The 12,042-nt window shown below is 46.1% G+C and overlaps 2 protein-coding genes across 7 annotated transcripts in view; one reads left to right on the top strand and one right to left on the bottom strand.

Moving 5' to 3' along the window:
• The window catches only part of LOC144162845 (multiple PDZ domain protein-like), a 283,629-nt gene that overhangs the window by 84,128 nt on the left and 187,459 nt on the right, over nucleotides 1–12,042 (top strand). For all 4 annotated transcript variants that reach the window (XM_077693545.1, XM_077693543.1, XM_077693544.1 and 1 more), the window contains one exon: nucleotides 4,419–4,697. In XM_077693545.1, coding sequence (XP_077549671.1) covers nucleotides 4,419–4,697 — 279 coding nt within the window. The remainder of the gene's footprint in view (nucleotides 1–4,418; nucleotides 4,698–12,042) is intronic.
• LOC144162848 (uncharacterized) overlaps nucleotides 1,327–12,042 on the bottom strand; it is a 369,290-nt gene continuing 358,574 nt past the window's right edge. For all 3 annotated transcript variants that reach the window (XM_077693550.1, XM_077693551.1, XM_077693549.1), the window contains exon 4: nucleotides 1,327–1,525. In XM_077693550.1, coding sequence (XP_077549676.1) covers nucleotides 1,389–1,525 — 137 coding nt within the window. In that variant the 3' untranslated portion in view covers nucleotides 1,327–1,388. The remainder of the gene's footprint in view (nucleotides 1,526–12,042) is intronic.

Here is a 12,042-nt window from a genome sequence, read left to right as displayed (position 1 = left end):
GCCCGCTGAACCCTTTCCGTATTGCCTTGCTTGCAAAAATTTTCTCTTTCTGTTTGCGCCAGTCCCGCACGCAAGTCTCCAAAACACTGAACGCACACGACGCGGCCCGATTTCCATCGCTTTTCGCGCGCAGGATTACTTTCTTCTTGAACGCAGCATTGTGGTGAAGCCGCTGTGTCTTTGCAGTGGGAAATTCCATAATGGAAAGAACACAGGAACGCAAAAAAAAAGAACATGCGCCAACTACAAAGTGCTGGCTATGCGTTCAGTAGTCAGGCAGCCATCTTGAAACGTCGATGGCGATACGGCGCCGCAGTTTTGAGTCGTACTCGATTGTAACATGCATGTGATCTTGGGACCTATTTTTCCCGAAAAAAGGTGCGCGTTAGATTCGAGTGAATACGGTATACCCTAATCTCTCAATTACTTGTTTGAAGTTCATGACACCATCACTGCTATTTGGACTAGGTAGTCTTTTTGTAGTTTTTTTAGCTCTTTCGTTACCGCGAGAAAGGGACCAATTTTTAGGGGTTTAACAAAACATTTTTTCTGTGCTGTACTTATTGGTAAGGCACACTGCAGTGACATAAAGTGCAGATGATTCCACGCGCTTTCCAGCGACACCAGTTTTATTAATGTTTTCAGAAATAATGATTGCAAAAAAAAATTATCGAATTTGGAATTTTTGTTCAGCCGTCGAAGAAAATAAAAAGTAAGTTGTGTATAATAAACTGCCAGTAGTAGAAACAAGCCTGCGAAGCTGTAATTAGCCACGCATTACCGAGTTTCGCGTAATAATTAACGGAGACAATAATTTAGAAATCCGCGGACCTTTTAGCAAACTTGCCGTGTTTTTGACCATAGTGCAGAATACTTCGGCTCGAAGGGTGAGCACTTTCATGTTATCGGGCAAATCTTTTGCTGATAAAGGGGGTCTTTTCAAACGTTCTTTAGTTAAACTTTTCACTGGAACTCTGGAAGTATAAGCCCCGCAGAAGGGTGTCAGTCCTGGCACCCGAGAGAGAAATATGTTTATTGGAGAGGTCGGCCTAGGAAAGTCAGAATTTGCTCCTTTGCGTGCAGTGTAATATTAGACCTTTTGAGGGAAACGTAAGTTTTCTCTTCGACGTGAGTTTTCATGTGATCTTATTTATTCGTATTCAGAGGTCTTAGTGAGTGAGGGTTTGTTCTAAAGCGTAGTTTCCCATCCAGATTCCCTTTTATATTCATATTTTTAATTTTTTTCTTTTCAATTCTGTACATGCACGCCACTGTGCTCAAGCTGGCGCAGCCAGCGAGCTCTGGAGCCTTGATAGAGGCAGAAAATATTTAGAAAACTCTTTTATTTTCGCAATTGAAGCAAGGAGTATGAGCGACATGGCGAGATGCTACGACGTCATGTTTTGGCGGCGGGAAGGATTGCAAGCTTGTACAGAACACGGGCAGGCTTGGACGCGCTTCGGGTTTGGAACTTCAAAGAGGTGTCCTGACTTGTCGAACAAGGCCAGAGCGCTGAATGCAACACCTGGAAAAAAAAAGAAGAACAAGAAGAAAAAAAATTCCCCCGCATTTCCCCGAGGGGGAGAATGTGAAAGTGCGAATGCACGGTTGTCGGCCCGCTTGCGGCGCTTGCGCTCGGCCCCCGCAGCCCACCGCCTCGCCGCCTTCTCTTCCATCTCTTCCATCGGGTTTGTAGTATCACGTGTACACCACGCAGTTATCAAGCCGCTATAACGCCGCTGAGTCGCCAACGCACGCCGCTGACGACGTAGTTTGAATGCGTTAAAGATATAAGGCGCGTTACTGACAATATCAGCGTCGCGTCCGTGGCTTATTCGGTAGAGCGTCGGGCTGCGGCCCGCAAAGTCCTCGGATCGAAACCTGGCGCCGGATGCTGTTTCTTCTTTAAATATAGAGGAGCACTGCGGACGCCGACGCCGCCGCCGCCGGCGGTGGATGGTTTGGGGTCGCTTATAAAGTGCATTCGCACTTAAAAATTTTAAATATGCATTTTATAGGTAAGCACCTCAAAAACCTGTCCTAGCCTGCGTGGTGCCCGTGCCTTGTGGTGAAGCCCAACCACTATTTCAAATTTTGCTATTTTGGATGGTTCTTCAGAAGAAATCTGGTGGTTTGACATCATTAAAGGCCGCAATTAGCCTCCACGTGATGTAAAAACACCTTGTCAATGATTATGACCAGCACAATATTGAAGCGATGCGAAAAAAATCAGCTTGGAGTTGAAAATCAAACTCTTTGGTAGGTGCTTGTTGACGTTCTGGTGATTACTTATCAGTCAGAACTTTCATTTGCGGTCTATTGTCATGTTCTGACTCACTATGGTAGCCCTGCTTGCAGGAATAAGATACAGTGCGCTAGAATTGTTCCCAGCAAGCTTTCACCAAGCCGCCGTCGTGCTATGAAGCGAGATCAGCACTATGAGCCTACTATATTGCAGCGCCACCTAATAATTTAGGAAAGAAACAAATACAAGGCTGTTGGAGGCTTTGTCAGAATAGACAGTTCTACTAAGCAGCGACACTAGACCTCCGGAAACACCCTCATATGAAACCGAAACTGGCCGGTGAACAACTGGCGGTGTTCAAGGCCAATTGGAAGCGTTCTCCTCATCTGAACTGAAACCCGACGGCTTCGTGTTAACTTTTGACTTTCAGCATAAGCTGCTATCACAGAAGTAAGGCGTAGATAAAGTGGAAGCACGAGCGGCATGCTTGTTTCGAGGAACAGTAGCGGGCAACGGAGATGCCATGGCAAATGAGCTTGTAGTTGGGTAACTGCATAGTAGCGCCAAATATAAATTTCGCAACGCAAAAACGAAACCAAAACTGCCTGAAAATTGGCTGAAAATTCCAGGCACACTTGCTAGACATGCAGAGGACCATCAGAAATAAGCTTTGGGAGAATAAAGCTGCCCTTTTTCCGAACCAAACATCACTAGCGAATGGCTGGTGTCATTTTAAAGTAATTATCATCTCTCAACGCTGTTAGATTACAAAGCTGACAACATTATTTGGTACTTGACTTGCCAGAAGCCTTTTGATAAAAAAAATATTATGGTAATGCAGCCTAACCACGATTTGCAATATTTTTTGTCAAGTGTAGCAGCCACGCCCCCTTCCTCAAAAACACACACACCCCAGCTCGCAAAAAGCGCCATAAAAAATCTCGATGTCACCGGAGCGGGAAAATTTAAACTGATTCTAAAAGTGCAGTGCCTAGACTAACCACTGGCCGCATTAGATGTATGAGAGACGAATACAACATGTTGAAATAGGCAGTATAAATCGTCAATCACCGGTGTTCGATTTTAATAGGCATAGTAACGAAAGAGTTAGTAAACCAAATTTGTATTTCGTCTTTATGGCCCCTTTATGGCCTCGGTCCGAGGCCATAAAGTTTGCCGCGTTTGTCTGTGGGTGCTGCAATGTTATTCTCCCATGTAGCTCTCCAATGTTATTCACAGGATGTTTACAAGAGGTATTCAGAACATTGGATTGGGAATAGGTGGGAGTAAGGGCTAATGGAGAATACCTCAGTAACCTCAGATTTGCTGATGACGTGGCCTTGCTGAGTAACTCGGGGGATGAATTGCAAAGCATGCGTACCGCACTGAACAAGCAGAGTAGAATCGTGGGCTTCAAAATTAATTTGCAGAAAACCAAAGTAATGCTCAATAGCTTCGGAATAGCACAGTGGTTTGAGATAGGTGGCGAGGCAGTGGAAGTGGCTAGTGAATACATCTAACTAGGCCAAGTAAGGACCCCAGATCCCGACCATGAGACAGAGATAATTGGAAGAATAAGAAAGTGGTGGAGTGCATTCGGCAGGCATTCTCAGATGATGAATGGCAGCCTACCATTGTCCCTGAAGAGGAAAGTGTATGACAGCTGCATCTTACCGGTACTAACCTGTGCGGCAGAAACTTAGAGGTTTTAACTCAAATTGAGGACGACTCAGCGAGCAATGGAACAGAAGATGACTGGTGTAACATTAAGGGACAAGGAGAGAGCAGAGTAGGTCAGGGAACAGACGCAAATTCAGGACATAATGGTAGAAATTAAGAAGAAAAAATGGACGTGGGCAGGGCATGTAGCGCAAAGGCAAGATAGCCGTTGGTAATTAAGGGCAACAGAGTGGATCCCTAGAGAAGGCAAGCATGGCAGGGGGCGGCAGGAAGTTAGGTGGGCAGATGAGATCAAGAAGTGTGCGGGGATAAATTGGTCGCAGTTAGCACAGGACCGGGGTAATTGGAGAGAGGCCTTTGCCCTGCAGTGGACGTAGATAGGCCGATGATGATATTGACTATGGTGCGTCTACAAAAGGGACAGCTGTGGCACGCTCTGTCTCACCCTTGCGTCTCCTTGCCCCCTCCCCTTCTTCGGTCGGCCACTGTGCAGGACCCGATGAACCCGAGCGAGACGGTGATAGTGATCCGCAGCCTGGTGCCCGGAGGGGTGGCCCAACAGGACGGCCGGCTCATCCCCGGCGACCGGCTGCTTTTCGTCAACGAAGTGCCCCTGCAGCACGCCGGACTGGACGCCGCCGTGCAGGCCCTCAAGGGGGCGCCCCGGGGCATCGTCCGCATCGGCGTCGCCAAGCCCTTGCCCCTGCCCCCGCCTCCGCCGGACTCTGCCTCCGCGACCTGCGCGACCTCCGCCTCCGCCTCCTCCGCGCAGGTGGGTGGCCACGGCGGACTCCGCAGGCCGCCCCTGCTCAAGGCCGAGAGCTTCTGAGGGGCCGTGCTCTCTCCCTCTCTCTCTCTCTCCCGTCTTTGGTCGCTACCATGACACTATGCTGTCTCGAGAGAGGCCCAACCTCTCAGGCGAAAGGCCTGACCTCCCAAACAAGAAGCTCGAACTCTCGAGCGAGAGGCCTGACTCTTGTAAGAAACCTGACATCTCGGGCAAGAAGCCCCACGTCTCCGATGAGAGGCCGGACTTCTCGAGACAGGCATAAACTTCAAAAGTGGGGTGGAAAGGCTCAAAATTTTCCATGCCAGGGCTCTGCCGTTTTGTTGAAAACTGGCCAGGTCTCTTAATTTGTTTCGTTCTTGAATTCCTGCCTACACAATGCCATTTTAGTGCAGTTATGGTAAAACCTGGTTATTACGAAATCACTCGACTAGAATTCGGTGATGCACGAGGATGCGGGTTCGATTCCCTGCCGCGGCGGCCGCTGTTCCGGTGGAGGTGAAAAGTGAAAACGCCCGTGTGTGCGAGATTTCGGCACACGTTAAAGATCCCCAGGTGGTCAAAATTAGTCCGGAGCCCTCCACTGCGGCACGCCTCATCGCCTGTGAATCGTCGGCACCTTAAACCCTACAGTCGATCAATTAATCAATCATTATTCGGTAATGATGCCTTGAGAGAGGCCTGACTTCTCTAGGAAGAGGCCCAACCTTGTGAGTGAGAGGCCCGACTTCTCAAGGCAGCCGCAAAACTTGAAAATGGCCGGTTGATAGTGTGGTTGCAAGACTTAAAATTCCGCGTGGCCGGGTTCTGCTCTTTGCTGAAAACTGGGTGGGCCTCCGGATTTCTGTTTTAAAGCGAAGCTTTAGTGTTCTCTCTGGTGCCGTTGTTCGCCAATGCGCCCTGCAGGGAAGCCAACTTTCTCCGACGATGATGATGAATAATCGTGGGTGAAGTGAAAACAAAACAAAACAAAAAACTCTTCCCGAGGCCGGAATTGAACCTGGGTCTCTCGTGGTATGAAGTCGGCGTTTATCCAATCGCTCCATTTCAGCATGGTCGAAGCGAACGGCAAGCAGCAGGTACCGATTCGCGCCGTACGCCCCAAACCCAAACGTTAGGCCTACGGAGTGCACACCCAAAAGTTGCTGTGGGCATTCTAGAAAAGTGGGGCGTACCTCAGGAGTAACACAGACCCGCAGTGTGGGATTGGCCAGCCAAAGAATCCGTCACGAGAAAGCCTTGGGTTCAACCATCTTTGTTGTTAGATGGAGGGGTCCATGATTTTGTTCTTGTATTCCTTGCCTACATGACGATGCCAGCTGAATGCCATTTTGGTAAGGTGAGCGCGCTTTATTTTTATTTTTTAATTCAAAGTTACTGCAAAAAAAAATTGATGGGGGTGGTGGGAAAATGGTTTCGTAATATTCGCGCACATGTATTGTGTGAAATATTCTGAACTAGTTTTCAAGCTGCCTGTCACTATCGTATCACTATGCGGACTGTATACAGCCTCGAAAGTGAGTTTTGTGCTGATTCGGTTGGCCAAAGTTGCACTTAAATTGCATTGTGTAATGGGCTTCTATTAACCTGTATAAAAACAGTGGGAAAAGATTTCAAAAGTAGCAACACACTTATTTTTTCAGCAAAATTAAGTGCGTTGTTTTCGTGACGAGTGGGGACCTGGCTTTGAAACAAAGACATTTAGGCAACACAGCTTGACATCACTGGATGAGCCCTGGTATAAAAGTGTTAATTTAATCCAGTCTTTAAAAAAACACATAAAGAATGGTTGTTAAGAGGTCAGCCCTTGTGCAGGCTTCAACATTCGACGCTTTTTAATAGGCGGGCCTGAGCAGTAGGTGGGGTTAGAAAAAAAGTAACTTTAGGTTTCGTAGAGTAGATAAGCTCGAAACATCGGACTGACATTGTGGGTACTATTTCTGGGTGGATTGGGTTACGAGACTGGTCCAAGAGGCTGGTCAGGGAAAACACCTTGGTCTATAGGGACTGGTAACTAAGGCATCGAAGACATTACCTCCTGTGGTGCACACTGAAACTGCACGACGATTTCTATAAGCTGGCGCTGGGGTTTGGTCTTCGGAATGAGCTCGCTTGGCCAAGGCATGTCTGACTTAGTAACGGGCATACTGACGTCCACTGACTGGCATGGTGTTCTAGTGGCAGGAAATGGTGCCGTGAAAACGTTCCGGCAAGCTGAATCGATAGCATATTGTTGCAGGATCGTGTTTTGTAATGGTAAAATTCTCCATCTTCAATGCGGGCTGTCATCTGAGCAGCATTTTGGAACTTTGAACGAGAGGGCTGGAATTTTGATCAATACAGTCTTTTTTTTCCCTTTATTTTCGTTAGCTTTTAAGAGGTTGATAGAAGATTGCTCAAACATTTGTTCATCTAAAGTGGGTCGTGTACAGCTGAACCTCGTTATAAGAGACACTATTGACCCGCATGGTTGGCTGCCCTATCTTTCCCATTAAATCGACCTCTTTTATAACAGACATCGGATGTAGAAGATTGGTTATTAGGGACAAGTCATCCTTGAACTTTAATCAATAATCTCACTTGTAATAGACATTTTAACTTCAGACACAGTGCCACCAGTCACTAATTGCAGTTGCTTCCATCCTGGAAGCACAGGTGGACGACAGACGCCTGCAGTCGCTATTTATTATCACTTCAGCAAACACACAGTGGTTCAGTCAGCTATGAAATGACGATGAGAAGCCCTGCCAATGGAAATGCAACTTACAGAAGTGGTTGATGCTTACTGCCATCCATTGGATGGAGCGCGATCGCACATGCAAGTTCTCCCACTGGCATAGCTCCCAATCAAAAAGCATCGCAGATGTTGAGTCCTGCAAGCATAATGAATAGCCTGAGCACACAACGGAAGAAGCTGTGCGCTCCGCCTATTCATCAGGCTTGTGAACTCAACATGTACGATTCATCTTCCACAAACGAGGAAAGAAAAAAAAGCTTGCAGAATCGGTTGTAAAATATAGTGTAAATACAGTCATGAAGCAAACAAAGATTCAGAACTGTTTCATAAATTCTGGGGGCCAAACATAAATTAGAATGAATCTTTTGAAACATGCTGTAGCATTCTTTTGAGCTTGTTTTAGTCATAGGGTGCCCACATTGAACTAGGGTCTGATTAGTAAGTGAAAACATGGTACCCTGCTTATAAGAGACATCTCGTATAAGAGACAGAAACTGCTCCCCGGTACGTGTCTCTTATAAAGGGGTTCAACTGTATTATGTTTGTTCATGTGTACTACTTTTATTGGTTAATACCTGCTAGTTTGGAATGATCGGTGCACCACTAAGCTCCGTGTGCTCTGCCTAGCACGTGAATTCCTTGCCAAGTCGTCAAATTGGGAGCGGCTGTTGTCATCGATCAGTACATGCTTTCGCCCGAGCGAGCCAAGTTTCCAGAGTGCCATTCGTAAGCCAAACATCATTGCCGGCACTTTACTCCCTGAACTTTGACCCTCAAGGCTTTCACTGAGCTCTGCTAATGAAAAGAAAACCTGCCTCTCGCACTTATCCGCTACACAAAGCAAGGAAGAAAGAACGAAAACGGGCAGCTCGTTTTAACGAGAAACTTCTAGTGACTTCCGCTTCAGTATTAAGCGCGTTCAAGAATTGTTTTGTGGAGTACATTACCATCTTAGAAGAAAAAAGAAAAGCTGAAAAGCTGATGAGGTGGTCCGAGAAGCCTCTAGCTCTCTCTCCGAATCATCGTTGTGTATTTCGTTAGCAGAGCTCTATTGCACTGGGGGCGCTCTGACTAGGTGTGGGTAGATCGGGCGGATGTCACGGTGCTACCTCTCTGCCTCTCCTGATCTTCCGAGGGTTCGAACGTTCGTCGCACTGACAGAGGCTTTTTATTGTATTTTATTTGCTAGAACGGCTTGTGTTACGTGTTGAAATGCTCTGTGTAGTATCGTGGCTTGTCACAACAACCAACGTAGCCGCCGTATCACAATCACCCTTTGTTGCAGTTGTTGGGTAATGTAGATGTAGCTCTTTAGTTATTTTTCTTGAGAAGTATACACTGACACTATTCTGTCCGGTATGCTTTGAATGTCTCTTGCTTCGTAAATGTAGAGGTTTATTGCAGGCTGGCTGTACAACAGCAGCATTCCTTTAAAAAAATTTTTGTTTTTGTTGTTGTGACAGTCGCTTCCGCGGCTAGCCTCATTCGCTTTAGACCGCACATTTCTTTACGATTTGAAAAGTTTTAAATCTTGGAAATTTAGCTTTAGGCGATGTTACGCACAATGCAAGCAGCGTTCGGTGGAGGATTTTAAATTTAAAATTTTTTTTTTTTCATTCTTGGCGGCGATGGCGAACGATGGCAGCTCTTCGCTTTGTTTACGCTCAAACCAACGTCACAAAAAAACAAAAACGGAAACGTTGTCCGTTTTGTCTGGCGTTTGGGGTTTATCCTCGTTTTCATTTACAGGTGACGGTGTCACCTGATGACGGAGTTTCGTTCACGTTGACTTTGAAAGCTCTCTAAGCTACCGAAAAAAAAAAAAGACCTCTGTTTTAGAAAGAAAGTACAAAGCTCCGTTTTATCGTGCTTCGCTTTATTTTGTTAGGAGCGTCTTATGTACGGTTTGTACGCAATTTTTTTAACCGCGTGGCAGGTTAAACATTCCACATACTGGGTAGCGTGTGGAGCAGATGCTGGTTTTTCGGATTTGCACGAAACGTGGTTGCGAAAAAATACAAAAATAAATTACATTAAAATAATAGGTAAATTAAAGGTTGAGGGCAGTATAGCCTTCAGGTTGGCAGATCACATGGTTAAAATACCTGCATTAATTGTTGCATGCAGGCTTCGAGACCCAAGGGCTCAGGAATTTCTGTAGCTGCCTTGCTGTACGTCCAAGCAAATGGGTTGAACCTAAAAAATGACTAGCTTGCCAGGTACAACAGTGTAGTTTTAAGTCCTCGTAGCTGAAAGGCAGATGTTCGAAAAACATTTGAAAAACATCTGCATTGTCGTAAAATTTCTTAAGACGTCTGAAATTGAGCGTATGAAAAATAAGAGGGTAGACGGGTCAGCTACCTTGCAAACTTGCAAACAGGTGGCTAACAACGAAAGCTCACTCTAACGTGCTTTTTTTTTTTTCTTTTCCCCATTTTTTTGTGTCTATGTGTGGGAAACTTCATTCTTCTTTGACATGCTACCCGGGAAAAAAAAAGAAAAACCACATTTTTTTTCACTGCTAACCTGACTTTACGCATTCTAATTTACCAGTGTTGTACAAGGTCAATGGACAGTGTCTTGTTTCCGTTATACGAACATTTTTGACTTCTTTATATCACAGTTTATTTGATTGTGAAACACAGATGTGCGTGCTGTGTGAAAAAAAAAAGACGTTTGAAGTTGTGAGAGGAGAGACCTCGTGAAGTAGCCGCTTAGGCGGCCAGGTTGTTTACTTTTTCAACGAGCTCAGATCGAGCACAGAGTAGGTTTTTGTAGTGTTGTGAGCAATTTACACACCTTTTGGCAGCTGCAGGTTCCACCGATTACCCTCTGAGGAAGAAAAAAAAAGTGTACGAGGTGTGTGAAAAAAATTTTTGGTGAGTGCGATGGCGATTGGGGCTTAAACACTTTTGAGTGCGATGCAGCTTTGTGTCTTTAGAGCCTAAAGTGTTTTGGAAATAAGTATCATTCAGAGGTGCAGGGCACGATATTAACGACGAAAAAAAAAGTACAAAAGTGTGTGTGCGGGATTTTAGCGGCAACTTGAAAACCTAGAATGGCATAATTTATTCCATAGCAATCTCTCGGCATGCTGTATGAAAAAGATATCGTTTTTTGCATCGCACTAGTTTTTTTTTTTTTTTTTTTTTCCCCTAATTGAGAGGTGTAGAATGTTTCGAAATCTTGTAGGCTGTTGTAAAAGCGCTAACTTTTTTTTCACACACCTCGTATGCCTTTTATGTGTGTGTGTGTGTGTGTGTTTGCGTACATGTGTGTAATAATGAGAGTCCTCTGCTCTTCGCTAGCGTCAAGTACTATTTCGCGTAGTTGCGTTCTATACTAACTGCCCTTGCACACCTTTTTGCAATGTGGGTGTTGCCCCCAACACTTGCACAAATGTCTGGGGCTCCCCCCGCTGTCTTGTAGTGCAAGCACCCTAGCACAGATTTCCGCGTGGGTCGCGGTTGTGATTAGTGGTGACACTTTGGTGCAAATCACTGCAAGTCGGGAATTGGCAAGGGCAGTCAGTCAGATTTGTTGGAAACACCTTAGACACCGATCCATGGTGTGTATCATTAGTGGCAGGTTGTCGGGCATGCTGCGTTAGGCGTTCACTGTATACAGAAGCACCACTAGACAGTGAATGCAATTTTTTTTATTAAAGTGTAATTGCACTGCTCTGACATAGAAACGTGGTTACAAAACTCCAGGCGCCAACATTTGATAAGCGTGGTTGGCTTTTGTTGCAATTCGTCCAAGCAGTAGTACAATTTGAATAAGTGAGTAAACAAGAAATTTCGTTATTTTTGTGTCTTGGAGGATGCAAGGTTTTTCACGGCAGTTTTAGCTCAGGATTTCAGAAGGGCAGTCGTACCCCCGCCAGTCTCTCGTCTTGCAGTGATCCGCCGGCACTTGAAAGTTGCGTGTGTGCGTGTGTATGGCGAGTGCTTTTTCCCGTCTAGCGGAACCCTCCTTTTGTCACAATATTTTTCGTAGCTACCAAGCCAACTTCTTCTGAGCATCAACTCTTGTTCCACCTGTCTTCATTTCTTCAATTCTTGTTTGATTGAACTGTTCCGTTCCGCTCTCCTTGGCTGTGAAGGGAGAGGAGGCGGAGAAGGCGACCCGTTTTGTGGCATGCGCATTCGTTCCCCGGCCCCGACGCGCGTTGCTCACTCACCAACGATCACACCCTTGTGCACGGCTTGGCTGCAAATCACCCCTTGAGCACTAGTGACATTCCGAGGGCTGCCGTCACCCCCTACCCTCCCCCCTTCCCGCCCTCTGACCACCTCGTAAGAGAAATGGTCACTATGCGATTGGCAGATGAAGTTTGTGGAGGTTTAAGTTTCTCCCCAGTCGTAGCGGGTCTATTTTATTGAAAAGAAATGTCCCCTCTGTGACAAAGTACAGGCCTACGAGTTGCCCGCGAATTGGTGCTTTGCGATATGGCTGGGTCTGTGCTCATGTCATCAAAAGAAAACGCTGGCTAAGAAAAGGCTCTTCTGGTGCCTGGCAGTTGTCGCTTACACAGCTCGTCGCGTTCTAGTTCGGCCCCGCATCTTAGCTACGCCGTCTTAGCCCCGTTTG

This window comes from Haemaphysalis longicornis, unplaced genomic scaffold (assembly GCF_048455015.1).
Source record: "Haemaphysalis longicornis isolate Haplotype H1 unplaced genomic scaffold, Haemaphysalis longicornis Haplotype H1 scaffold_12, whole genome shotgun sequence".
Lineage (NCBI taxonomy): Eukaryota > Metazoa > Arthropoda > Arachnida > Ixodida > Ixodidae > Haemaphysalis > Haemaphysalis longicornis.
The sequence above is the reverse complement of the archived record's forward strand: the minus strand, read 5'-3'. Positions and strand labels throughout refer to the sequence as shown.